General features: G+C 39.9%; 1 protein-coding gene across 2 annotated transcripts in view; it reads left to right on the forward strand.

Moving 5' to 3' along the window:
* Positions 1-23,909, forward strand: part of LOC112045687 (protein slit) — a 142,527-nt gene extending 118,618 nt beyond the window's left edge. For both annotated transcript variants that reach the window (XM_052889563.1, XM_052889564.1), the window contains 18 exons: positions 1,223-1,352; positions 2,581-2,758; positions 3,701-3,810; positions 5,942-6,325; positions 7,193-7,332; positions 7,789-7,958; positions 9,637-9,795; positions 10,572-10,635; positions 11,051-11,152; positions 12,031-12,163; positions 12,829-12,938; positions 13,555-13,668; positions 14,777-14,928; positions 15,971-16,100; positions 16,915-16,989; positions 17,938-18,011; positions 19,061-19,186; positions 20,064-23,909. In XM_052889563.1, the coding sequence (XP_052745523.1) occupies positions 1,223-1,352; positions 2,581-2,758; positions 3,701-3,810; positions 5,942-6,325; positions 7,193-7,332; positions 7,789-7,958; positions 9,637-9,795; positions 10,572-10,635; positions 11,051-11,152; positions 12,031-12,163; positions 12,829-12,938; positions 13,555-13,668; positions 14,777-14,928; positions 15,971-16,100; positions 16,915-16,989; positions 17,938-18,011; positions 19,061-19,186; positions 20,064-20,171 (2,459 nt within the window). In that variant the 3' untranslated portion in view covers positions 20,172-23,909. The remainder of the gene's footprint in view (positions 1-1,222; positions 1,353-2,580; positions 2,759-3,700; positions 3,811-5,941; positions 6,326-7,192; positions 7,333-7,788; positions 7,959-9,636; positions 9,796-10,571; positions 10,636-11,050; positions 11,153-12,030; positions 12,164-12,828; positions 12,939-13,554; positions 13,669-14,776; positions 14,929-15,970; positions 16,101-16,914; positions 16,990-17,937; positions 18,012-19,060; positions 19,187-20,063) is intronic.
* Positions 23,910-27,853: the final 3,944 nt, after the last annotated feature.

Below are 27,853 nucleotides of genomic sequence, written 5' to 3' on the forward strand. Positions count from 1 at the left end.
GAAGAGTATTTGTACCAAGTTTCATTAAATTCCGTCGACAGACAGACAATACTGATTGCATTTTCGGCATCACTAACGATCACTAATCACCCCTGACAAATATTTTGGAAATATATTTCATGTACAGAATTGACCTCTCTACAGATTTACTATAAGTTTATATAGGCTCGTATTTCAACTATCTGTGAGGAACAAACAATTGTAGAAAGCACAAAGAAAGGCTAACCCGACATCTTAATCGTCTCGCTAGCTCACTGGTGGTTGAATCAAACGCCTGAAGCGAGCTGACGTGCTCGATCACAGTTGACGGCAGAGCTCTGACTCTCCTGTCAGAAACCGTCCCTAAGTCACACAACTCACCTGTTTATAGTGTAACGACTGATCGCAGACATGAACAAAAAAAATAGGCTAGGTGTTTGACCATGAATTATGGGCTTAACAACATACTGGTGAATGTACTCGGTATGTTGTGAGCGATGGTGGGAAGGGGAAGGTGACATGTGAACGATAGCACCCTTACGTTGTGGATATCCGGACAACTCGTATGAATTGACTTGCATCCACATTTCTAATTCGTACAAAAAAAGTTTGAACTTAGACTGCATTATTGCTTACCATAATTAAAGCCAGTCTTTCCTGCGCTAATCGAGCCGTCAGGAATAAGTCGGGATGATGGCAAGAGACCTGATGGACTAGTTCCCTGGAAAATGGGGCGGGCCCTAATGTGGGACGCTACATGCGTTGACACATTAGCACCGTGTCATATCAGGGAGACAGAATCAAGACCGGGAGCCGCAGCAGAAAAAGCTGAAACCGGTAAGTGGCTCAAGTATGCCTCTCTAACAGAGAGTTACATATTTGTACCTTTGGCCGTGGGCCATAGAGTCGCAGTGCCAAAAAATTTTACCGAATCATTCACCGCGGCAAGTTGCTTCGACTGGTGACAGAAGGGCTGGCTCATTTTTTACGCAAAGGATCAGCCTGGCTGTCCAGCGCGGAAATGCAGCCAGTATTCTTGCCACCATTCCACGTGGGCATGATTTGTATAGTTATTAGGATAAGTTAGCTTAAGTTCCTCATTGTATTCTTTCTCAATAAAAAAAAAAGTCTAAAAATGCCAGACATCCTTTGGACCCTCCTTTTTTACGTTACCTCTCAAAGTCATCAGGGTCTGAACTCCAGCTGTCCACCGTATTCAACTTACCTGTATCATTCGTTCCAGCGGAAGACAAGGGCTGCCTGCCCGCGGACTACTGCCCGGCCGGGTGCTCCTGCGCCGGTACAGTAGTGCGCTGTGCCCGCGCTAAGTTCGCAGCCCTGCCCGCCCGCATCCCGCCCTACACCACCGAGCTGTGAGTGACCATGTGCTGTAGAGATATTGTGTCGGAGGACCTCAATACTAGCGACATAAGGTCCACAATCGCTCGACAAATCTTTTGTTATTGTTTTGTGTCGAATTTCGTGGAATAAACGACACGCGTGTAAGTTTTCCGAAAATGATCTATACTACAGCCTTTCTTGATGAGTACTGTTTACCAACAAACAAATTAAAAATGAGGTTATAAATCACTAGTCATTTCACACCTTTTTTTTTTATTCTTGACAAGTTAGCCCTTGACTACAATCTCACCTGATGGTAAGTGATGATGCAGTCTAATGTGGAAGCGGGATAACTTGTTAGGAGGAGGATGAAAATCCACACTCGTTTCGGTTTCTACACGACATCGTACCGGAACGCTAAATCGCTTGGCGGTACGTCTTTGCCCTTAGGGTGGTAACTAGCCACGGCCGAAGCCTCCCACCGGCCAGACCGGGACCAATTAAGAAAATCTCAATCTGCCCAGCCAGGGATCGAACCCAGGACCTCCGTTCTCCTTAAATTAATGAAAATGAATTTGATTAATAAGCTTAGAACAATTAGTTATGGTTAATATATTTCATATAACATTTTATAAACGAACTATACATAATTTAATATAAATAAGTTATGCATAACATACCTTCATTTCTAATTTCATTGTTGGTAAACAGTACTCATTAAGAAAAGCTGTAGTATAGAATCATTCTGACGGGTATAAATACGCGACGGAGACGACAGTGTTATTACTTCGGAACGAAGTGAGTAACATCGAAGTAATACCAGCGAGACAAGTGAACAATAGTGAACTCGGCTACGATTTTTGGACAACGAATTGCGAATTGCCTACGTTTGGAAGTGTGTATTGGCTCTCGGCTAATAAAGTGGATATCATAAAAATAACTCATAAGAATCACCAGGTGTTTCAATCCAAATCTTCGAACCCTAGTTCGTAACAATATACGTTTGCCTTTTCGAAGTAAACCCGTTTCCATCTTATACATCATCACTTAACACCAGATGTGTCAGTCAAGGGTTTTCTCATCAAAGAATAAAAGAAGTATTTCTAAGCTTATTGGATTCATACAATACAAATCTATCTTCAATAGGATATCAGTTTAGAGAGACTTTTAATTGACAAATTGTTTACCATCTTGCATGACTTTAATTAAGCGTTAACCCCTAGTTTAAACCCATGTTAAACGTTGGTCATCTGCTGCCAGCTACCTGGAGTCGAACGACATAACCAGCATATCGGCGGAGCAGCTGCGACACCTCACGCAGCTCACGCGCCTCGACCTCTCCAACAACAAGATCAGCGTGCTCTCCAACAACACGTTCGAGGCGCTCACCAAGCTGTCCACCCTCATCGTCAGCTACAACAGGCTCCGATGCGTTCAGGTGACATTCATCCCCCTGCCTTGCTTGACTCAGTCCAACAACATAGATACTCTATCTGTGATTGTTGTTGGTAGCATCAATCATACTGTAACTCTCATTGTTACTCTACCTGCGATTGTTGTTGACAGCGTCAATAGTATTGTAATTCTCATCAATACACTATCTATGATTGTTGTGGCAGCATCAATCATTCTATGATTCTCGTCCTAACTCTATGTTTAAGATTGTTGTTGACAGTATCAATCATTATTTTAAGTATCTTTTCGTTACTATGTTTATTATTGTTATTATTGGTAGCATCAATCAACTTAGTGTCTATTCGACACTGTACTTATGATTGTTGTTGGCAGCGTCAATCATATTTTGTGCCTGTCGTTGAAATATAGCTGTAAAACGCTGTATGCTTTAGTATTTGCTTAGTTCTTGCAGCACAGTGCTAAGCTGGTAGTTGTACCAAACATGAGAGAATGGTGTTTGATGCTTCTACTACTTGGGCAATGGGTTTTGGTCTTGACTTGCCCATGTGGTTGAGACATCGGACTACAATAGTGTTTAGGCATATTATTGTATAATTTGAAAATGTACTATTTTTCCAACTCTCATTCTGTCAACTATCTATCGTCGGTCTAGATGTGATACAGGAGAGACAAGAAACATCTTTTAGGTTTCACTAAAAGTCGTTTTATACAACCAAAAACGTTTCTAATGTACGTACTACAAGATATTTACCACCAGAAAAGCTGTTTGAAGCTTTCTGCATCAAAAACAATTTTTATCAAAAATTGTTAGTTACGAGATATCACATCTAGGCCGACGCTATGATTGTTGTCAGCAGAATCTATCGACGGTTCTTGTCGGTCGCATCTATCTACGATTGTTGTTGGCAGCATCTATCTACGACTGTTGTTGGCATCAACCATACTGACTATATTGTTGTTGCAGCGTGACGCGCTCAAGGGTCTGACGCAGCTGCGCGTACTGTCTCTACATGGCAACAACATCTCCATGCTGCAGGATGGAGTGTTTCGTGATTTGCAGTCCATATCACATGTGTAAGTATCATATCATTACAAGCTAATTTCAAACTATATAAGTATCGTTTTTAACCGACTTCCAAAAAGGAGGAGGTTCTACGTTCGGCTGTATGTATGTTTTTTTTTTTTTTTTTTTTTTTTTATGTATGTCCAGCGATAATTCCGTCAATTATGGACCGATTTTGAAAATTATTTTTTTGTTTTGAAGGGTTTACTTCCAGGGTGGTCCCATTTTTTTCATGTCAGGATCTGATGATGGCATCCTGGAGAAATTGAGGGGAACTTTCGAAAGTTGTAGAGACGGCTAGTGCGTTTGTTATGTTTCCATAAGGTATTTTAAACCACTACAACTTTATGAAGGTTTGGAGTTGGTCTGATGATGGAGCCGAAACACAGACGATGGAACTCGTCAAGGATTTACAGCAGTCACCTTTTGTTTGGGCTTGATTGATTTGTATTGATGAGTACTTTGCACCTATATGTGTTGTGACTGTATTAAGGGTCTGGTGATGAAGACGAGGGACAGTGAAGAGAAATCCTCGACGGTTCACAGTAGCTACCTTGTGTTTGGACTTGATAAATTTGTATTGATGAGAACTTTCCACCTAGATGGATTGTGACTGTATTAAGGGTCTGGTGATGAAGACGAGGGACAGTGAAGAGAACTCCTCGACGGTTCACAGTAACTACCTTCTGTTTGGACTTGATAAATTTGTATTGATGAGAACTTTCCACCTAGATGGATTGTGACTGTATTAAGGGTCTGGTGCTGAAGACGAAGCTCAGTGAAGAGAACTCCTCGACGGCTCACAGTAGCTACCTTGTGTTTTGACTTGATAATTTTGTATTATTAAGAACTTTCCACTTAGATAGGTTGTGACTGTACACACGCAGTAGGTATGCTAACACTAAAAATAAAAAAATTAAAATTTTAATAAAAAAAATTCAACCGACTTCCAACTCTAAAAATAACTTTAACTAAAAAGCAAAAAATAACATCCTATGTGCTACCTTCTGATCAGTTTGAAGGCGGTGCCAAGCCAGTGTCGTGTTTTAATTAAAGCTGTTTCTGAAAGAACCACATAAATTTTGTAGTTTAAACGTGTTTTATTAAAACATCACTGGCTTGGCACCGCCTTCAAACTGATCAGAAGGTAGCACATAGGATGTTATTTTTTGCTTTTTAGTTAAAGTTATTTTTAGAGTTGGAAGTCGGTTGAATTTTTTTTATTAAAATTTTATTTTCTCGTTTGTTGCTCGTAACTGATCTGAAACTTTTTACTTGCACATTAAAAAAAACATAAAATTAAAAGTGGGATTTAAAGTAATAACTAGTACACGCCTCCGCGGTTTCACCCGCGTGGTTCCCGTTCCCGTAGGAATACGGGGATAATATATAGCCTATAACCTTCCTCGATAAATGGGCTATTTAACACTGAAAGAACTTATCAAATCAGACCAGTGGTTCCTGAAATTAGTGCGTTCAACCAAAAAACAAATAAACTCTTTAACTTTATATTATTAGTATAGGTACGGGACATTTTACGAAAACATGGCATTACAAGTTATCGACATTTCACGTGATGAAGTTTTCGTCCGGATATGTCATTCCCATATATTTATAGTTTTCGAAGCGTTTGTAGATACCTACATGGATATGGATTAACACATACTACTTTTTACACCGGAAAAATCCATGGTTCCCGCGGGATTTGCGAAAAACTGACGCGGGAGACGAACTCGCAGGCGTTCGCTATTTATAATATTAACTAGCGGAAACCCGCGACTTCGTCCGCGTGGAATTTAGTTTTTCACAAATCCCTCGGGAACCATGGATTTGTCCGGGATATATCTCAATACAAAATTTCAGCTAATTCGGTTCAGTAGTCGAGGCGTGAAAGAGTAACAAACATTCATATCATTAAAATCATCAGTTTTTGCAAATCTCGGGAAACCATGGATTTTTTTGGGATAAAACCTATGTGTTAATCCAGAGTATAATCCATTTCCATTCCAAATTTCAGCCAAATCGCTTTAATAGTAGCGGCGTTAAATAGTAACAAACATACAGACAGACTTACTTTCGCATTTAAAATATTAGTATGTATAAATATATCAAAAACTTAGCAGTTGTTTGTTTGTTTTGCAGCGCACTAGGCTCGAACCCACTCTACTGCGACTGCAACACGCGCTGGCTCTCCGAGTGGGTCAAAGTAGCGGGCGAATACGTCGAGGCCGGCATAGCTCGCTGCGCCGAGCCGCCGCGCATGCGCGACAAGCTTGTCCTCAGCACAAGCTCAAGCACGTTCGAGTGCCGTGCTCCGCCGCCGGACGCCGTGCTCGCTAAATGCGACCGCTGCAGAGCACGGCCGTGCGGGGAACGTGGGGTGTGCGAGACCACGCCGGGCGGCGGCTTCGCTTGCGTCTGTGCGCGGGGGTACCACGGCGACACGTGCCAGCATCAGATCGACGCGTGCTATGGGGCACCGTGTGCGCATGGCGTGTGTCAGCTACTTGAGGAGGGTCGATTCAGGTATGGTTTCTTGTTCCTTCACTGTTCAATCAAAGGCAGTTCAGGGATACATCGCATCGCAGTCTGTTACCTATTGGAGAAGGGACGCTTCAGGTATCATCACCATTACCAGCCAACCACGTTTCTTCACCACACCCCAAAAAGAATCAACCATTTTTCCTCCTCCATTGCCCCGTTTGACCGCCAAACGTTCCTATTGGTCTTACAATAAATGGCGCCTTTTGCAACATCCAATCATATCAGGCATGTCATTGTCATTTCACAGACTACAGATTTTATCACAGAATATAAAACATAGAGAACAAAGAGTCCTTTTTTATAAAAATCATGACACTTGTGTCACGGAGTTACCATGGACACATGTCAGCATCAGATCGACGCGTGTTATGGTGCACCATTTGCGCAAGGCGTCAGTCAGCTGTTGTATGAAGGACAGATTCAGAAGCTTTTGTTTCAAAAAAATATTAGCCATGTCCTTTAAATCTGACTGATTTATGTTCCCTTCACAATTTTCTGTGGATAAGTAAAGCGGTTTACACACGCTGCGTTGCGATGCTTGTGTTAACATTGCAACGGGGCCACCGACTCTGTCAGTCGGTGGCCTGGTGTGTCCTCTTGCATTGCGACTCCCTGCGTTATCGCAATGCAGGTATGGCATACAATGCGTTGATCCTTTTTGACGTTGATACAGGTGAAATAAATCAGCGCCGTGTATTATGCCTGTAAATAAGACACGGGATATTATGCTGAGCACCCTTTGTCTAAAAGGTTACAGATAGATACAGGTTTTATTTTCATTTTTTATTTTCTTGATCCGTTTTTACGCAACGCAGTAATTAAGCATCTCCCTAATCTCTGTCTCCACAGCTGCGCGTGCCAGGCGGGCTACACCGGCGTGCGCTGCGAGGTCAACATCGACGACTGCGCGGCGCACCGCTGCCAGAACAACGCCACCTGCGTGGACCACCTCGAGGGGTACACGTGCAAGTGTGCTCCCGGCTTTATGGGTAACAATCTTTATGGTGTCTGCTGGGGTGTAGTCCTTCGCCCGGTATTTTAATGAATTTATAAAATAGGGTATAAGTAGTAACTTTTGAACCAGTAATGTATTTAATTTAAAACTTAAACCCAGTGTATATTACTTAAAGTACAGCAATTGTTGTTTCATAGATATGTCATGGCTAAAACCATAATGCACTACGGGTTTAATTTTGGGTTCTATATAATAAGGTGTAGCGTTGGTTACATATTGTACTAGCAGATTGTTTTAGGGTAAAACTAGGTCTAGCTGTTATCATTCCGGCTAGGTATTAAAACCAAACCCTAGTGTCTGGTACTAATTATAAGTTAAGCTAGATTTTTGGTTAAAGTGATCATGAGTTCAAGCCTTTGCGCTTATGTGGATGGGTACCTACTGCTTTAAGCTCAAATTACCTTCTTCATCACCGATGATTTTCCCGTAGGAGAGTTCTGCGAGAAGAAGATCCCTTTCTGCAGCTCGGAGTTCAACCCGTGCGCCAACGGAGCCACGTGCGTGGACCACGAGAGCCACTACAGCTGCGCGTGCCCCCGCGGCTACTCCGGGCAGAACTGCACCGTCAACGCGGACGACTGCATCAACCACATGTGCCAGGTGACTGACTGACTCCATCATCAGCCGACCCATGCGTGGACCACCTGATATCGTGAAATTATTGCCGCTCTGGTGATGGCTTTGACGATTCCCGCTGGGGTTTTATGATTTCTTATCAAGATTTCTTAAGAAGATTTTTGTAGTCCAGGCACGGTCGCCATTTACGAGTATGTAGTTTGAACCTGACTTCAGGATCTCTTAATTTATAGGATCAAGGAAAGTTTGAGAATATTTACAGACATTGGTAATAAGGTCAACTTCGCACTGGCATATAGGCAAAGACCGCACTATCATCAAGGCAATGCTTTGGCGTTAACACAAGAATTCAACAAAAAACACATACATATTTAAAAAAAAATATTTAATATAATAATAATAATAGCCTTTATTTCGATAGCAGATACAAATAAACAATACAAATTACAATCAATTATACAGTTATCAACACAATTAATAATACATTTTTTTTGTGAATATACAATCTAATTTTATGTCCTTCCTTATCAGCCGATAGACGTCCACTGCTGGACATAGGCCTCTTGCATGGACCTCCAAGCACAACGATCTCGAGCCGCCAGCATCCAGCGGCTCCCTGCAACCCGCTTAATATCCTCGGTCCACCTAGTGGGGGGTCGCCCAACACTGCGCTTTCCGGTGCGGGGTCGCCATTCCAGCACCTTGGGGCCCCAACGTCCATCGGCTCTTCGAACTATGTGGCCCGCCCATTGCCACTTCAGCTTCGCGACTCGCTGAGCTATGTCAGTGACTTTCGTTCGTCTGCGGATCTCCTCATTCCTGATTCGATCACGCAGAGAAACTCCAAGCATAGCTCGCTCCATCGCCCGCTGAGTGACTTTGAGCCTTCTAATAAGGCCCATAGTCAGCGACCAAGTCTCGGATCCGTATGTCATCACTGGCAACACGCACTGATCGAAGACTTTCGTCTTCAAGCACTGAGGAATTTCGGACGAAAAGATGTCGCGGAGTTTCCCGAACGCTGCCCAGCCGAGCTGGATTCGGCGATTCACCTCTTTCTCAAAATTGGACCTACCTAACTGGACTGTGTGTCCTAGGTATATATATTCGTCTACAATTTCGAGCGCTGAGTCCTCAACAATAACTGGGTGGAGCGGTACATGAGTATTAGTCATGATCTTCGTCTTGCTCATGTTCATTTTTAGGCCCACACGTTGAGAAACCCTGCTGAGGTCGTTGAGCATAATTTTATGTAATGTCAATTTAGTCATAATATTTTTTATGTTAGTCTCGCTAAAACTCGAGAACGGATGAACGGATTTATCTCATCTTGGTCTTGAAATGTTCGTGGAGGTATAGGGAAGGTTCAAAAGGTGAGAAAAATTAGGATAATAGCTGGGAAAACCATAAAATCAACCCTTTTCTATTTCCCATATAAACGTTTGAGTTTTAAGTAGGAGTAGGGTTGGGGTAGAATAGAGGTAGGGTAGGGGTAAGAGTAGGGGAATGGTAGGGGTAGGGTAGGGGTAGAGTAATATAGAGTAGGGATAGGGAAGAAGTGCACATAAGTCAAAGCGAAGCTTGACCGGGTCCGCTAGTAAACAATACAAATTACAATCAATTATACAATCTTTAATATAGCTATATTACAATTAATAAAATATATAATATAGTATTAATCAATATTTCTTACTATTCTCAGAACGGCGCGACGTGCGTGGACGGGCTGGACGAGTACCGCTGCGCGTGCGCCGCGGGGCACGCGGGCCGCTACTGCGAGGCGGCGCCGCACGCCGCGCTGGGCACGTCCCCGTGCGCGCACCACGATTGCGTGCACGGCGTGTGCTACCTGGCTGTGCACGTGCGTACACTCTCACACACACACATTAATAAGAAAAAATAAAAAATATAAAACTTGATTAAAAAATAAAAAACTAAGTGCCATCTATGAGCCATAGGCATAACTGCATCGCAGCAGGTTCTTGAGTTTACAAAAAGGTATTGTTTCAAAGGTCTCTAATAATCTCTATCATCTACTGGCGTATAAAATAACAAACACTGTTTTACTATGCCTGTAGATGGCAGCACGCATCTTAGAAGCCTCACCCAATTACTCTTTTCGTAACGCATAACTTACTTCCTAAGTCAAGTGTGCGCAAAGAAGTTTTACTTTAAAAACGTTTGAAATTGTGACACGCATCTCAGTGTCTCAGCAGTAGGCAAGAACCAGCGCTTTCACCTAGTTCCCCCCTAAGTCTTGCTTGTACTCGTATATACGCGGGCGAAGACTCCTGTGATTTGTCAACAATTTTCGTACGTCTACTTCTGTCACTCCCCTTCATTTCACCCTTCTGTAGATCCCCTTGATTTCCCCCTCCTGTAGCTCCTCTGGACTTCCTTCTTCTGTGCCCCCCCCCCCTTGACTTCCCTCTTCTGTAGCTCCCCTTGACTTCCCCTTCTATAGATCCCGTTGATTTCCCCCTTCTGTAGCTCTCCTTGACCGCACTTCTGTAGTGCCCCATCTTCCCGCATGTCTATACGCAAGCGAGGCCTCATGTGATTCGTCTGCACGTGTCGTACACCTCGTGCCCGCAGTGTAATTAGTAGTGTAATTAAATATCAGTGGCTCGTCCGCAGGATGAGCTGACGGACCGCCTCGCGCCCGCCGACTACCTGTGCAAGTGCGCGCCGGGCTACTCGGGTAAGATCTGCTGCTCTTGATCAAATAATGAAATATTCTTCATATACTCTCATATCATAAATCTTAAATTATGTATGTATTCACTGCGGTTCTCGGTGTAAGAATAGGGCCGCTTCAAATCTGTCCGTGGATGTCATAACAGACGAATAAGGGAAACTTCGTCGAAGTGGGTAACAATTTATCACATTATACATTTAATGTAGTACTGTATTTATAGTTACCTATATTCCGACAAAGAGACCACTGCCCATTTGATCCGAGATGTGGTGAGTACCCATAAGTATCCATCGAACCAGAGGTGGGGAGTCGAAAAACCCACCAGACTTTATTCCCAAGGACGGTTGACACCAATTCGTCGTACAAGTCGTAAAAAAATATGTCAAATAGTATCAATATAAAATGATTGTGTCCGCAGGTCGTCTGTGCGAATACCTCACGTCTCTCACCTTCAACCATAACGACTCGCTCGTCGAGCTGGAGCCGCTGCGCACCGAGCCGCAGGCCAACGTCACGCTCGGTGAGAATCCATCAACTCATTGGACTACATCCGATGGTGCTGGAGTGACTACCCCACACTCTGGAGTGGGGTAGTCGTGCCAGCACCTTGGCTGTGGCGCTTTCGGAAGCCATTGCTATCTTTAAAGTAAGCAAAGCCTTTGTAGTGGGTACCTGATGAATATGCATATACAAAAAATACTAGCAAACCTTAAATACGAAAATTTCCTTAATCTTCTTTGAGTGCTTCTCCATTACTGAAGATCGGCGGTCAGCTTTCTCAACTTTTCCTTGTTCATGGTTAGGCGGAAAAGTTCTTCGACTGTCTTTATGCCAGTCCACTCCCCTATGTTTCGTAGCTAGGACTTCTTTCTTCTTCCTGCTCCTCTTTTGCCTACAACCTTGCCCATCATGGTGGTTTGAAGAAAACGGTATATATCGTGTCGCAAGCTTTTACAAGCTGTCTTCTTCTGCATTCTGGCAAGAACCTCGGTGTTCGAGACTTTCGTCGTCCAGCTTATGCGGAGCATTCTGCGGTATTTACACATCTCAAAGGCTTCTAGATTTTTACGTAGATCTTCCACTAGGGTCCATGCTTCACAGCTATATAATACTACCGGCCATATGTAACACTGCAGGAGTCTGGTATATAATTTTAGAGAAACTTGATGGCCACAGAAAACTTTCTTCATCTACATAAAAGATGCAAAAGCAATCTCTGATGGCAGTGTCACTTTTCCATGAGTCACGACCCAAGATATTTGCATTTGTCAACTTTCTTTGTATCTGTAATGGCAGTTGTGGCTTCCTCAAAACAATCATACACTTTGCTTTGAAGATTTCCTCTTCTACTTCATTTGTGGCCAGGGTATTAATAATCATTGCCTTAAACTGTTGCAGTGTTCAGCACGAAGCAGCAGCACGGAGTGCTCATGTACTACGGCGACAACGAGCACCTGGCGGTGGAGCTGTTCAACGGGCGCGTGCGCGTCAGCTACGACGTCGGGAACCACCCCACCTCCACCATGTACAGGTGAGCGAAGGGGGCAAATTTTTTTTACCCGCTAGTGACACTGAGGCGAACATTAGTGGCTAATTGTCTTGTCTTCTAATCGAGTTTGCGGTGATTTTTTGTAGCCACAGCCAAGGCCATTAAGGCTAAAAAAGGCTCAAAGTCAGTCGGGAGATGGAGCGTGATCGAATCAGAAATGAGGAGATCCGCAGAAAAACTAAACTCACTGATGTAGCTCAGCGAGCCGCGAAGCTGAAGTGCGCCCATTGTTTCTTTATTTTCGGGCAAATAGTTCGAAGAACCGATGTGGACGTTAGGGTCCCAAAGTGGACGACCTCGCACAGTAAAGCGCAGTGTTGGTCGACCCCCTACTAGGACATCAAGCGGGTTACAGGAAGCTGTTGGTTGAGGGCCATGCAAGAGGCGTATGTGTAGTAATGGATGGACGGAGCGTTATTAGCGTTTTGGATACAAAGATCAGATCACTGGTAACCAGTAACCATAACCACTGCCCAAAAAGACTTTGAACAGTTGAAAACTTCCTGGGCACTGAAGGAATCGCGCACAAAGTTTAGTTTATAGACGATTCTTACATTATTATTATGATCGAATATTTACGGCGTTTAAAGAATTTTCCATTCGCAACAAATAGGAGACGCAAATACATAATAGCAACTTGGTTTCAGTTTCGAGATGGTGTCAGACGGTAACTACCACAAGGCTGAGCTGTTGGCTGTTAAGAAGAACTTCACACTGCGGGTGGACGACGGGCCCGCTCGCTCCATCATCAACGAAGGTGCCTAAAGATTGATCTTGATTTTGTTCTGGTTCTCTATTGCTGGTGTTATGCTAGACTAGACTTAGGGATAAGGCTAAAAAAAACGATTCAGACAGATGATATTTATGGACTAAGTGTATCGCGCTTTCTTGACTCTTTTGTACTTTCTTTCTTTCTTTCTTTCTTTCTTTCTTTCTAACCACTAAGGTTAGGTTAGGTAGAGGACAAGGTTAGGTTAGGTAAAGGACAAGGTTAGGTTAGGTAAAGGACAAGGTTAGGTTAGGTAAAGGACAAGGTTAGGTTAGGTAAAGGACAAAGTTAGGTTAGGTAAATGACAAGGTTAGGTTAGGTAAAGGACAAGGTTAGGTTAGGTTAGATAAAGGACATAGATTTACGAGTCGGCACTAGCTAGGATAAGGTAGAACTTAAGGATACTAAGGTGACATATTAATTTAAAATTATATAATGAACATGTAATTTATTCAAAGAATCCTCTTCTATAAAGAAGGATGTCTGGGAGTAGAGTCCTTGTAGAGTTAAAATAGTCTGATAATGATGATTCCCTCATTCTCCTATATTACTGCCATTCTCTATCGCCCTCCTCTGTACGCTGTGTGTGTGTGTGTGTGTGCAGGCAACAAGGAGTACCTGCGGCTGGAGCGGCCCATGTTCGTGGGCGGAGTGCCGGAGGACGTGGCGCGCGACGCCTTCAGCAAGTGGCACCTGCGGAACATCACCAGCTTCAAAGGTACGACGTGATGATGTACTGGTAGCCGGCAGCGAGGAGTTGCCGAGGCTGGAGCGGCCCATGTTCGTGGGCGGAGTGCCGGAGGACGTGGCGCGCGACGCCTTCAGCAAGTGGCACCTGCGGAACATCACCAGCTGGTAGCCGGCAGCGAGGAGTTGCCGAGGCTGGAGCGGTTTAAGGTCGCTGGATCTAAATCAGTTCAGCAGCGTTTTTTTTATATTTGCGACATCTTTTCATCCAAAATTCTTCAGTACCTGATGGCGAATTTTTCGAGCACAGTGCTTTGTTTAGAGTGGCTTTCTATAGGTAGAAGAATTTTCAGAATTGGTTCAGTAGATTACCCCCTCCAACCTCACAAATTGTATCTATTTATAATTTTCTATCTACATATATAAATGCGAAAGGTCATTCATCACGAAAGGACATGTCCCAATTTTCTATGGAGGCTGGGCCTTTACTCCGAGTGTCAACTAAGCAGAAAAAAATATTTTTATCTTAAAAGAACATAAATAAAAATATAAGGCTTAAAATCCAAAATAAAAAAATTTTTAGAACCCGCATTTTTTATTAATTAAATAAAATGTTTCTTTTTCATTGCTGACAACATTATTTAGGAATTTTTATTATAGCAAAATACTTATAACTGACAGATCTTCGCGTAGTAGCTTTCGTTTAAGGCGTTTTTAAAGCAATTTAAGGATTTTTTGTTCAATGCTTCTCTGTCTACGATTTAATGTTTCTTTTTAACTTGTGTCTTATTGACATTTGACATTATTACATGACATTGACAGCTTACACCGGATATGACTTCAATTCCAGATGTATATAGTGGTTGTTTTGAACACTTTTACTGTATTGTTTTGTTTAATTTGTAGACAATTTTTCAACAGCAATTTGTATCTTCTACCCGTAAAAAATACTATCGACCTGCTTAGAAATTAGAAATAATAAAAAGCCCATTTTGGGACATGTCCTTTCGAAAACTTCTGGACGTAAAAATGCGATATTTGGCAGGGAGGTAGTTTTTAGTTAGTAGGTGTCTGCCAAAAACAAATTTTGCGACATGGCCGGATTAACGAGTGTTAGTATAGATGACATTTGTCGGCAGGCTGCCTGCAAGAGGCGTGGATCAACCACAAGCGCGTGGACTTCGTGAACGCGGCGCGCACCGTGCGCACGCGCGCCGGCTGCGGGCCCTCCCCCGCGCCCCGCGCGCCGCCCCCGCCCTCCGCGCTGCAGGAGGACGGCGCGCACGAGCCGGTGAGTGAAGTCACATCTGGAGACTACTGTATCCTCGACCGCGTCGTTCAGTGAGGCGAGTATGACAGTAGGAGCCGGCGATTTCTGAGGATTTGTGAGGCAATTCATTGACTGATTGAGTCCTGGCTTGAATCATTGTATCTACTGCGTGATAGACAAGTCAATCCCAACCGTTTGTCTACCCGAGCAGTAGTGTCACGAGCAGCACAACATCTCTCGAGACGATACAAAGACTACCGTCAGTGACGGAGTTATGTCACTCTCTAAGCAGCCTAGGTGTAGTTTCCTGAGTCAGAATTAAGGTTAAAATTGTCCAAATTACACTTCACATTGAATACATTTGCGACAAGAAACAAGCACACCCATCACATTCATATTACAAAGACATTTCTTGGGGGGGGGGGGGGGTTTCCATTAGTAAGTAAGGGGTTCGCTATCACTTGAAAATTTTAAGAGTGTGCAATATGTAATTTGGTGGTAAACAAATGACAGGACCAGGACAAATGGTTCTGGATCTGGACATGAAAAATACATGTTTTGCTCACATTTTGCTTTCAGTCGTAGGAAAAGCAATCTTATTTTCTTAAATTTTTGTTTTGTATACAAAATTTGGTGTATATCTTGAAAGTCATAATTCGGCGTCTCGCTTGCGCTTTGAATTTTATCCATATCGTACCGACGTGCTGCGCGCTCTTAACAGGAGTTCGTGGAGTCAAGGACTAATTTGTCATTGGATAAATAAACAAGCTCGTATGTAACATGTTTTTTTTTTATTATATGGAAATATTTAATTATCGTGTTTTTTATTTATTTATTATATTAATTATTATTATTTAGTGAATATTACTTATAATTTATTGTATTGCAATTTCCCATCTCACAGGATGTTTAGATTATTTATGTTTAGGTTGCCTGGAAGAGATCACTACTAGTGATAAGGTCGCCTTTTGCCTAAAAATTTATGTGTTCTTTGGTTATTTTTCTGTTTTGTGCAATAAAGTTATTATAAATAAATAAAATAAATAATGTGCGTGCTCCCCAGGATCCGTGCGTGCCCAACCCGTGCGCGCGCGGCGGGCGCTGCGTGCGCGAGGCGGGCTCGCGCTCGGACTACACCTGCCGCTGTCGCGCCGGCACGGCGGGCGCGCAGTGCGAGCTGCGCACTTCTGTCGGTGAGTGACACCTACTGCTCCGTCAGTGCAATGCCTTCCGTCCCGATGTCGGAGCGTCAAATCTGCGTCGCTCTCCATATACTTCGTCCGCTCTTTGACCTCCTTAATCCGGCCATGTCGCAATCGCAATAAAGGACATGACCCAAAATGGGCCTTTATTATTTATAATTTATAAGAAGGTCGATAGTATTTTTATACATAAAGAAGATACGCAATTGCTGTGAGAGAAAATAATTTTCAGAATTTTTGGAGCCCGCATTAATTATTTTTTTTGTTTCGCTCCGTTATCTACAAATTAAAAATAGACAATACAGTGAAGGTGTTCAAAACAGCCAATAAAAACACCTGGAATTGAATTCATATCCGATGTAAGCTGTCAATGTCATGTAATTGTCAAATGTCATTAAGACAAATGTCATTAAGACACAAGTTAAAAAGAAACATTATCCTAGACAGAGAAGCATTAAATAAAAAAAAAACCCTAAATTGCTTTAAAAACGCCATAAACTTGCTTGGTTGACACTCGGAATAAAGACCCAGCCTCCATACAAAATTCATCTTTAAACTTCAAGCAGACCATATTTCGTGAAAATCTTTTATTTGATATACTGGTTCATTATTACCTACATAACACTTCTGGAGGACATTCATGTATGTTTCTGAATTGACTTCTATGTTTCTCTTTCTATAGTATCGCGTTAGACAGAGAGAGACAGACGTAAACTCAAAACTTGTACTTGCAAGTTACAGAATAACCCTGCAGGTATCATTTGAGTAGCATATGATATAATATTAACATAAGTTGTCTGTCCAGGCGGCGCGCCGGTCATCACGCAGGGGAAGCTGCCGCCGCGGAAGCAGGTCATCAGCAACGTGCAGGCGTCTCCTGGTGATTCCCTTCATCATCATCATCATCATCTTCATCATCATCATTTACGTTCGACTTACATAATCGCTCTTACACTTTTTGTCAAAAGAGAACCTATTTTTAATTTCGTCTGCATTGGTCTATAGCAGGACATCTCAAAGTGGGGTACGCGAACCCTTAGGGGTTCGCCATTCGACGGCAGGGGGTTTGCGACAAGTTTGACGTAATGGTGGCTTGATAACTAATACCGAGTCAGAATTAAGGTTAAAATTGACCAAAATTACACAGAGCACACCCATCACATTAATATTACAAAGACATTTCTTTTGGTACTAGTGATAACTTTCAAATTCAATACCAATACCATTCATCAACCTTATTTTCTTCAACAGTCTAATATTTTGTTCTTCGGGGAGGGGGGGGGAGGCTTTTTTCATTAGTTAGTAATGGTTTCGCTGTCACTTGGAAATTTTACCAGGGGTTCGTGAAGCCGAAAGTTTGAGGAACCCTGGTCTATAGTATTGCTTCATGCTTTATGAAAAGTTAGTTATTGTTGATAAAAATATGACTGAAGTAAAACTTTTTTTAATAATAAAACAATATATAAAAGAGAAACTTGAAAAATAGTAGCGGTAATTAGCGCCATCTCTTGTGTGGGACTTGCTTCACTTCACAAGCTACTAGTTAGTTCACAATGAATCCGTTAAAGGGATTCGGCGCTGGCTTACTTATGTTGTGTCGTAGTTTAGATGGCGCATTTACAGATGGCGCTTTTAAATGTCATTTTGATTACACTTTTCGTAACGCATTGACCAATTTACTACCAAGTCAAGCGTGCTTTAAGAAGTTTTACTTCAGCAACATTCCTCGTCGCAAGAGCTGTAAAGCATGGTAGCCATAAGGCATGCTTTTAAAAAAATTTGAATATTTTAAAATAATTTTATCTTAAATATATGTGTGTGGTTATAGCATCTCCACCGCAAAAGCAGTATCCTGAGGAGACCCCAGCGCAGCCGGCGCCGGGCGGCGCCGCTTGTCGCAAAGTGAGTCATTGTTTTTAGATTATCTGTCTATTAACTTGTATGTCTACGTAGAATGTAGGTCTAGTGTATCCTCTAACTTGTTAGACATAGTCAAAAAGTTTATATCCTAACGGAGATTTAAGATGAGATAAATACGAACAATTTAAGACGAAAATAATGTCGTTGAGAACGTTTGCTACTATTGGCGGAGATAAAAATATTTATTTGACAGCAATATTGATGAATGAAGGGCCGTGTTGAATTTTTCATCTCACTAAAGCATCGTTCTCCTATTAAAAAGTGGATGCACAATCAGCGATCAAAAAACGTCCCCACTCAATGAGTGCCAAACACAACTTCTTGGCACTCAATTCAAGTAGTCGCATTTGCAAATTCAACTTTGAAACTCAATCCTTAAGGTTGAATTTGCTCTGAATTTGGGATTTTATTGAATATCGGACTATATTTAAAGGCATTTCTTTACCAATAATTCTAAAACTGTCAAAGCAAAATTGGCCAGTTTTTAAGTGAAATTTTCTACATGATTGTGCGTCCTTTTATTATAAGAGGTCAATGCACTAAATGCGTATTAAAAGAAATCTTAATTTGGCAATATATTTATAAACGCAATATTTATATTTATTAACGCAAATCTAAATCTGTTTTTTTCCCTATCAATGTATCTATTCGAGTACTAAATCACGCATGTTGAGGTAACCTATAAGTGGGTCTATGACACAACAACTTCACTAATCTATGTTTTTGTAAAACTCAATTTTAATTGTCATAACCTGTTGGTACCCTATAAAATAAATAAATAAATATCTTTGACCACACCTGACCACATCTTACCATAACCTAAACTGAAGCCTCAATAGCTCAACGGTAAAAGCGGTCGCACTCATCACAGAGGGGTGGTGGTTCGATCCCCGCCCCGTTGGTCTATTGTCACTCCTAGCACAGTCTTTGTCGACTAGTTGGAGGGGAATGGGAATATTGGTCATATTATAAAATATATTATGGCATTTTTTCTTTAAAAAAAAACTACAAAAAAAAACTGTGTCGAGCAGGAAGCGACCCGCGAGTTCATAACGGAAGGCGCGTGCAGAAGCCGGCGCGCGGTGCGTGGCGCGCGCTGTGTGGGCGGCGCGTGCGGGAAGCAATGCTGCGCGCCCAGGAAGACTAAGAAGAGGAAGGTGAGGAATGTATTTAGTCTGTAGATTAGATTTAAATTTTTTCAAGGGACAAGAAGCGAAAAGAGAAAATAACTTGTAGGGAGTCAAGAAGGCGTCCCGGGAACACGCAAAGAGCAAGTAAACCGAGAGGTTGAAAGGGCCATGGGAGGTGGTGGGTTGTACTTTAGATTTCTGTTATTGTTAATGTTGCAGAGAAGGGTAAATCAGTGGAGCACAAGAAACAAATTAGTTATATTTTGCTTTAATTAAACAATTTTACAACTTTACAATATGTGTAAAAAAATCCCAGCGGATTTCGCTAATTCGAGATCTAGACCAGACATTTTCCTTTTGTCCAAACAAACTAAGCGAATAGTACTTGTAGAGCTTACTGTGCCGTGGGAGACTAACATTCCGAAGGACCACAGTATAAAAGTAAATATTATGACCTAACAAATGAACTAACTAAAAATGGCTATATAGTTAGTCTGTACGCTGTAGAAGTAGGTGCGAGAGGATTACCAGCAAAATCACTCTATAACTTGCTTAAAGACCTTGCCCTCTCTAGAACTGCAGCTAGTTCTATATTAGAACGAGTATCCAAAGCTGCTTTAATAGGATCTTACCAAAGGCGGTAGGGAGAACAACACGAGCAGAGAACGGAGAGTGTTGATCGATCGTCAAGGAATTCCTTAACCCTACATCCTGTAGTTACAAGTTCAGGACTCTGCTCGGAGTTCTTCTCTCTACCACGCGATGGACCCGGCACCCGCACGGTGAATCCATGGAATGCTAAGATATTCGTCTCATATTTTCTGCATCTAATAAGTCCATTGTTCAAACCACTCAGCTCCAAGCCGGGTAGTCGGACTACTAAATAACTTTTGCTTTTTTTCAGATCCGCCTGGTATGCTCCGACGGCACGCGATACACCAAAGATATAGAGATAGTGAGGAAGTGCGCTTGCGGCAAGAAGTGCCCCAGAAGTGCGCCGTTCCTGCATTGATTGTCATGACTTGTCATGTCTATACACTGCCTGTAATGTTTTGTAGAGCCTGCAGTAGCTAGATATACCTTTTATAAAGGCTTTATCAAGCCGTGCTTCTACGTCATCATTCATCATTGACAATCCATATTCAGTTTACTGTTAAGCACAAGTAACCTCAAGTATGTCACATAAAGAATTGAGACAGTTTGGTAAAAAAAAAGTGTACTTGGATAAGGCTTTTAGGATGCGTGCTGCCATCTATAATCACAGTGAAACAGTGTTTGATATTTTAAGCTATCGTAGATGGCGGTCTTAGTGAACTTTGAAACAATCCCTTTTTGTATACTTCAAGAACCTGTTGCTATGCAGTTATGCCTGAAGCTCATAGATGGCGCTTTGTTTTTTTTATTTTTTTTATTTTTTTTAAAGTTTTACCTGTCGTGTGGTCTAAAGCACATGAAGTTAACTCGTTTTTTTTTAATTAATTTATTTTTCTTATTAAGGCAGGTAGTTAGTTATTGTCGTATAAAGGGTATGTGTTCTGATATCTTAAACAACCTTAATACTTGATAATAATAATTGATATTTTGTTACAGTAGGTATCTATGGTAGGAGCATGAGCTGACAAACTTTTCAGCCTTTATAAGGTATGTCTGACTATTGCAGGCTTTTAGTCCATTGTAGCAACTCGATAGCCTGAGCTGCACTGGGGATTCAAACCCCGGTCTGTTGACAACTATGTTTATCACGTTATATTGGCAATAACAAGTACATCTGTCAGTGGTTGTCGCTACATTATTGACTTGACTATATTTCACTTAAACATAATGTATGTATGCGCTACGAAATATTTAGCACATCCCATTAACCTACGTTTGTGTGACAGAGATAATATAATTTATTTTTGTTTGGCACTTCAACATTTATTCACATTTCTTGAGTATTCACTACACAAAAACAGAAATAACAGTAGAAAAACATAAATTGATGTGTTGAGGTGCTGGTAAAAAAAAATACATTTAAGACGATTTTATGCTAGATCATTAAATGGCGTAAATAAACCTTTTATAGAACGTACACCTGACCCCTTTAATAATCGGCCTAATTCACAATACACAATAATTGAAACATTAAAAAAAAGAAATATATTAATTTCGTCTATGGTCTAAAGGAAATGAAACCCCAAACAAAATAAAAATGAAATTATGTATTTGAAAATGGAAATCACATAACGCAGTACAATGCCTACAAAAAGTTTAGTATAAACCATAAAGTCATAGAACATTTGAAACCATAAAGTCATAGATGATAACGAAACACGGTCCTCACTTTTATAGATATTTTATAACTTGTATACCTAATATTGTACCCCGTTAGACTTTGTAACACTTAAAATATAAATATAATCGAATTTAAGTAACTCGCATTTATTTATCAACTAAATATAATCCACTGTGAACGAAAAACAATTCAATATTCTTTAATATATTGGTCAATTCGACTTGAAACACTAAACCAACCGATATTAAAAAACTAAAAATTTCATTTGACGTCATTTTATTTTAGTGAGAGAAACGTACAGCGAGCGGTTCGATTCGAATACAATAATTTACTTGCATTTCATTCGTTGCTATTGACTTGCCGGATTAGGAATCTAGATATTAGTAATAACAAAAAGTAAAACTCTCGTAGAATGTTTATCAACAAACAAATGAATGTGCAATTAAAATTAAGTATGTGTTTCTTTTTAACATAATTTACAAGACATGTTGAGAGTCTAACTGGCTATGGGTATTTTATCACTACGGGATTTACGCGGGTTTGCTAGTAGTTAATAGTTTGGTCTATGTAATCAGTTATCCTTTATGTAAATGCTTCGTCCACAGTGGATATATTTCTAAGGGTAACTTATATTGTAGGGTAAAATTAAATTTTATAATGTGCCCTAAATTTAATTTTACTGTAAAACTATTGCGTAGATGCCCCGGAGGCTATTTTTAATGTTTTTATTTTTATTTTTGTATATGCGATAAAATGCTTAAAATGATTTGAACTGCCATATATTATGCCACTTTATATTTGATATTGATTTAATTGTTAACAAAATCTTAAACAACATTATGTGTTCATTTGATGTACTAATAATAATATATTTATCAATATATAGATGTTTAATAAGTAACATTAAGCTAGATTTAGATCATCCTAAGGTTATTTTACAACTTTTATTAGTATTTTTTTATAAAACCACATTTCTTGCCATTTTCCTATAAATTTTGCCGACATATACATTTATTTTATATAAAGTAAGTTTTATTTTCGATTAAAAAAAGGTACACTGCGTACTCAATAAATGTGCGAATAGCATAACATTGTTACATTTTAGAATGTATTTAATTTAATATAGCAGTTTAAGGATGAAATATTATGTATGTAAAGTTTTTGTATAATATACATAGCACATAGACAAGATATATTATGATTTAAAACTGCAGGAACCTGAAGCTGCTTTTAAAATATTTTGACCGTGTAGAATAGTATTTTTTTTTATGAAATGAGTTCTTATCTGTGTGCTATACATATTACTTGCCACTACACACGTAAATAGTCTTGACTGACGGTCTTTTTGTAAAAAATATAGATTTATTATATTTATTGCAAATTTTGTTGCTAAAAGTCGTAGCTTATCCATTGTAAATTCTAGTTAAGATTTCTTGTATAGGAATTATAATGTAGGTATTTTATATTTTACACGTTTTTACAAGCATTCCGTATTTATTTTCTACCGTTTTGGTAGTTTTTGCAACATTGCATTTAACTACCTATAATTTCAGTATTATTCTTTTTGGGAGATTTCTGTGTAACCTACGATTTTATTGTTGCTTAACTTAGAATTAATAAATGTATTTAATTACTTATAAATGCACAAATATATATTTTGCTTAATTTTAACATATTGCAGAATTTGTAGGAATGGATAAACAATTCAAAAAAATTAACCTAAATTAGATGCTTTTACTCTGACATGACACCTGACTTCATCATCAGGACAGCTCTATGGTACCAGATTGTATTTGTCACCGAAAATACCCAACTAGATTTCCAGGTGTCAGTTTCCAAATTTTTTACCAATGCCACAAACAGGACAATATAAAAGCTTGTAAAGTCACAAATAAACCATGGAAAAATAAATATAAAAATCCGCCATAGGAATGTATTAGCTTTTTGCCTGGTACTCTTATATTATAATTTATGGTTTCCCATAGACAACAACATATATTTTATGGAGAATTCGCTTGTGGGTATACCTTAATGAATACTGACAAAATCAGAATTGTAGATTAACTAACATTTAAAGCAGTCCTGGGTTAGCCAATAAGCTATTTATGTAATTGCTTAGGACGTCTAGGGGGGCACTAGAAACTACCGAGAAAAAAACAAGTCAAGCACACGAAGGTTAAACAAACTTCGGTGGGTTTCTTTAATCAATTCTTTGTAGCTCACCTATTAAAGATAGTGAGGCCCACAAGGAAAGATAGCCTAGAGCATCAAGAGTCCTGAATCCGGCACTGATTTAAAGATATCTCCCGTTTAGGTACAAGTTATATATAACATAAGCTTTAAGTTATGTACCTACCATAGACCAGTTTCAGCGAAGACGCTGCAGTGTATGCGCTTCTTATTATACAATAAAAGTAATAATATTGTCTATGAACTTTATAATTTATTTGATGTAATAAAAGAGGATGTTAGATATTACTGTAGTTTTATTTATCATCGCAATTAATATATTTTCTCCAATAATACCATACTACTAAAGTAAAACTTTTTAAAAATAAAATAATGCTTAAAAGAGAAACTTAAAAATTAGCAGTGCCATCTCTCGTGTGGGATTTGCTTTACTTCTCAAGTTGCTACAAGTTAGTTCATAATTATGCCGTTAAAAGACTGAACAGAGACGCGCTTGTGTTGTGTCGTAGTTCAGCAGTAGTACTACAGATGGCGCTTTGTCATTTCGATTATAATTTGCTTTACAGCGCTTACTCCACAAGTACATCGTGCTTCAAGAAGTTCAATTCACAATTAACGTCACTGAAGCAGGCTCAACTCATATCTGTGAAAGCTTTCATCCCCTCATAGGGTGCTTATCCACCATTAAGTGCTATGCTACGTTGCTATGGATGCGTTTGATATCAACCAATCATATTTATTGGTACACATGCTTAGCACTGGTGGAAACGGATTCGACTAAGATGTTTTTATATGGAAGGATGCGTGCTGTGGATGCCTACTATGGGCCATCGCGAGTAGCTGTGTGCAGAGCAGAGTACCTACAGTATGCCCATCTCTACCCAGCCCATTACATTTTACATTTTTAACCGACTTCCAAAATGGAGGAGGTTGTACTTTCGACTGTATGTATGGTTTTTTTATGTATGTCCAGCGATAATTCCGTCATTTATGGACCGATTTTGAAAATCCTTTTTTTGTTTTAAGGGTTTGATTCCAGGGTGGTCCCATTTTTTTCATGTCAGGATCTGATGATGATGGCATCTTGGAGAAATTGAGGGGAACTTTCGAAAATTGTAGAGACGGCTAGTGCGTTTGTTAGTGTTTCCATAAATTATTTTAAACCACTACAATTTTATGAAGGTCTGGAGTAGGTCTGATGATGGAGCCGAAACACAGACGATGGATCTCGTCAACGATTTACAGCAGTTACCTTTTGTTTGGGCTTGATTAATTTGTATTCGCCGCCTTCAAACTGATCAGAAGGTAGCACATAGGTAAGATGTTATTTTTTGCTTTTTAGTTTAGGTTAATTTTTGAGTTAGAAGTCGGTTGAATTTTTTTATTAAAATTGTTGTAAATATAACCTCAATTTTACTTTCATACAAAATTTCAACTCTTTTTAACTTGAAAGGGGTGAAAATACAGAAAACATTTTAGCAGGGGCGTAGCTAACGCCGGACCAGCTGTATCAATGTCAAGGCCCTAACGTGTGTACAAAAGCAAATGTTATCCACATTAGGTAGATTACTGCAACAGATATAATGTAACGAAGCTACATTTTGAAACATTTTTTTATTAATATAATAAATACTAGTGGACGCCCGCGACTTCGTCCGCGTGAAACTCGATGTAAACTTTCAACTACCCCTACCCTACCCTACGTTGAAGTTTTTCCTGAATTTTCTTTGATATAAACCTCACGGAGCCCGAGACCTTTTCAACGAATGCAAAACCGTGGAAATCGGTTCGTGCGCTCTGGAGTTATAGCGTCAGGAAGGAAAACCCGACTTTTATTTTATAAAAAGTATCCTATGTCCTTCTCCTGGCTCTAAACTACCTCCCTGCCAATTTTCAGCTAAATCGGTTCAGCCGTTCTTGAGTTATGTGGAGTAACTAACACGACTTTCTTTTATATATATAGATTTATTACAATGGGCCGTGAGAGCCCAGTGGATATGACCTCTGCCTCCGATTCCGGAGGGTGTGGGTTCGAATCCGGTCCAGGCATGCACCTCCAACTTTTCAGTTGTGTACATTTTAAGAAATTGAATATCACGTGTCTCAAATCAAAAAAGGAAAACATCGTGAGGAAACCTGCATACCACAAAAATTTCTTAATTCTCTGCGTGTGTGAAGTCTGCCAATCCGCATTGTCTAAACCTGAGAGGAGACTCGAGCTCAGCAGTGAGCCGAATAATAAAATAATAAATAAAAAATAAAAAAAAAAAAAAAAAAAAAAAGCCTTTTATTTCTTCTTATTTACAATTAATTAGGTAATAAGTATTTTAATTTGTTAATTGATAAATTAAGTAATTTTACAATTTTAAAATGTTTATTTATTATATCTTCCCTTTTATTTAAAAGAAGAACCCTTTACGGTGAAGGCCTCCTCCAGGTGCTGCCATTTTGATCGGTCTTTTGCCTTCAGTAGCCAGTTTTTGCCGGTAAAATTTATGATGTCGTCGACCCACCGATAACGTGGTCTGCCTCTGCCTCGTGATCCTTTAGGTCCCGGCCATTTCGTTATTCTGACAGTCCAACGATCATCTGTGAGTCGAGCGACATGTCCGGCCCATTTCCATTTGGCTTTAAGTGCGAAGGTTAGCGCGTCGATTATTTTTGTTTTCTGCCTGATGATGGAGTGACGGATTTTGTGAATTTTTTTGATATTAGTTATGCTTCGTTCCATAGCTCTTTGGCAAGTCCTAATCATTGTTTTAGCCTTCTTGGTAAATTTCCAAGTCTGGCAGCCGTAAGTTAAAGTAGGTAGGATGCAGGTGTTCATTATTTTACTTTTCAGCTTCATAGGCATTTGGCTTTTCAATACTTCTTTCATACTCCAAAATTTGTTCCATGCAAATTTAATTCTCCTTTCTATTTCTTCTTCGTTCCTATCATTTTGAAAGGATATTTGTTTGCCTAAATATATATATTTATTTATGAATTCCAGTTGCGTGTTTTCTACTATTATTGGAGTTTCTATATGGTTAGTCATTATTTTTGATTTACTAAAATTTATTTCTAATCCTGCTTTTTTGCTTGCTTCGTTCAGTGAATTCACCATGAGGTTCATTTGCGCACTACTTTCTGAGAAAATGGCTATATCGTCGGCAAATCTCAGATGGCTCAAGTACTTTCCTCGAATGTATATTCCAAGATTTTTCCATTGTAGAGTGCTTAGGGCTGACTCGAGCACGGCTATGAAAATTTTCGGAGATAGGGGGTCACCTTGTTTTACACCGCGTTTAATAGCAAATGGTGGACCTGTTGATTCTAGTTGGATCTTACTTGTGCTATTTTCGTAAAGATGTTTCAGTATTTTTATGTATTCTTGGTTTATATTTAAGTTTAGCAATGTTTTCCATATAGCCTGGTAAGTCAAGCTGTCGAACGCTTTTTTGTAATCAATAAAGCCTATGTAGAGCGGCTTCCGGTATTCTTGGAATTTTTCTATCAATATTTCGATTGCGTGTATGTTGTCTATTGTAGAAAATCCAGATCTAAAGCCTGCTTGCTCTATTGGCTGACTCGACTCTATTGTTCCTTTTATTCTTTTCTCTATGAGAGAGGCGAAGAGCTTATAAAGACATGGTAGTATGCTTATTGGACGGTAGTTGGAAATGTTGTGTGGGTTTCCCTTTTTGTATAGCAGTATTATTGTAGATTCTGTCCACTGTCTGGGGGCGACACCTTTCTCTATAATTTCATTAAATAATTTTGTCAGGGGGCATGCTAGACATAAGCCCGCAGATTTTATTGCTTCGTTTGATACTTTGTCAGAACCAGGACTTTTATCATTTTTCAGCTTCTTTATTTCGCTTAAAACTTCAGTTATATCGAAGGGAATATATTCAGTATGCGATGGCTCTTCATTATAGGCTATATCGTTTTCTACACGGCTCTCACTGTATAGTTTTTTATAGCGAGCCGAATATGGGTTGATAATGATGATAATGATTCATTGCAAGCAATTGTTTCTTTTGTAAGAAATCTTTACCCTGCATTTGGGCTACCAACTTATTTTGGCATTACTACATTAATTACTAATTTACCTAAATAATAAATTAAGGTTCTAATTTTAGTTCCACAGTTTTTCAACAGAGGGAAAGGAGTGAAGTAGAGAAGGGACTATGCAAGAGATAGAAACAAACTTTACACAATAACACTTTAGAAAGAAAACACAAAAA

Source organism: Bicyclus anynana, chromosome 26 (assembly GCF_947172395.1).
Source record: "Bicyclus anynana chromosome 26, ilBicAnyn1.1, whole genome shotgun sequence".
NCBI lineage: Eukaryota > Metazoa > Arthropoda > Insecta > Lepidoptera > Nymphalidae > Bicyclus > Bicyclus anynana.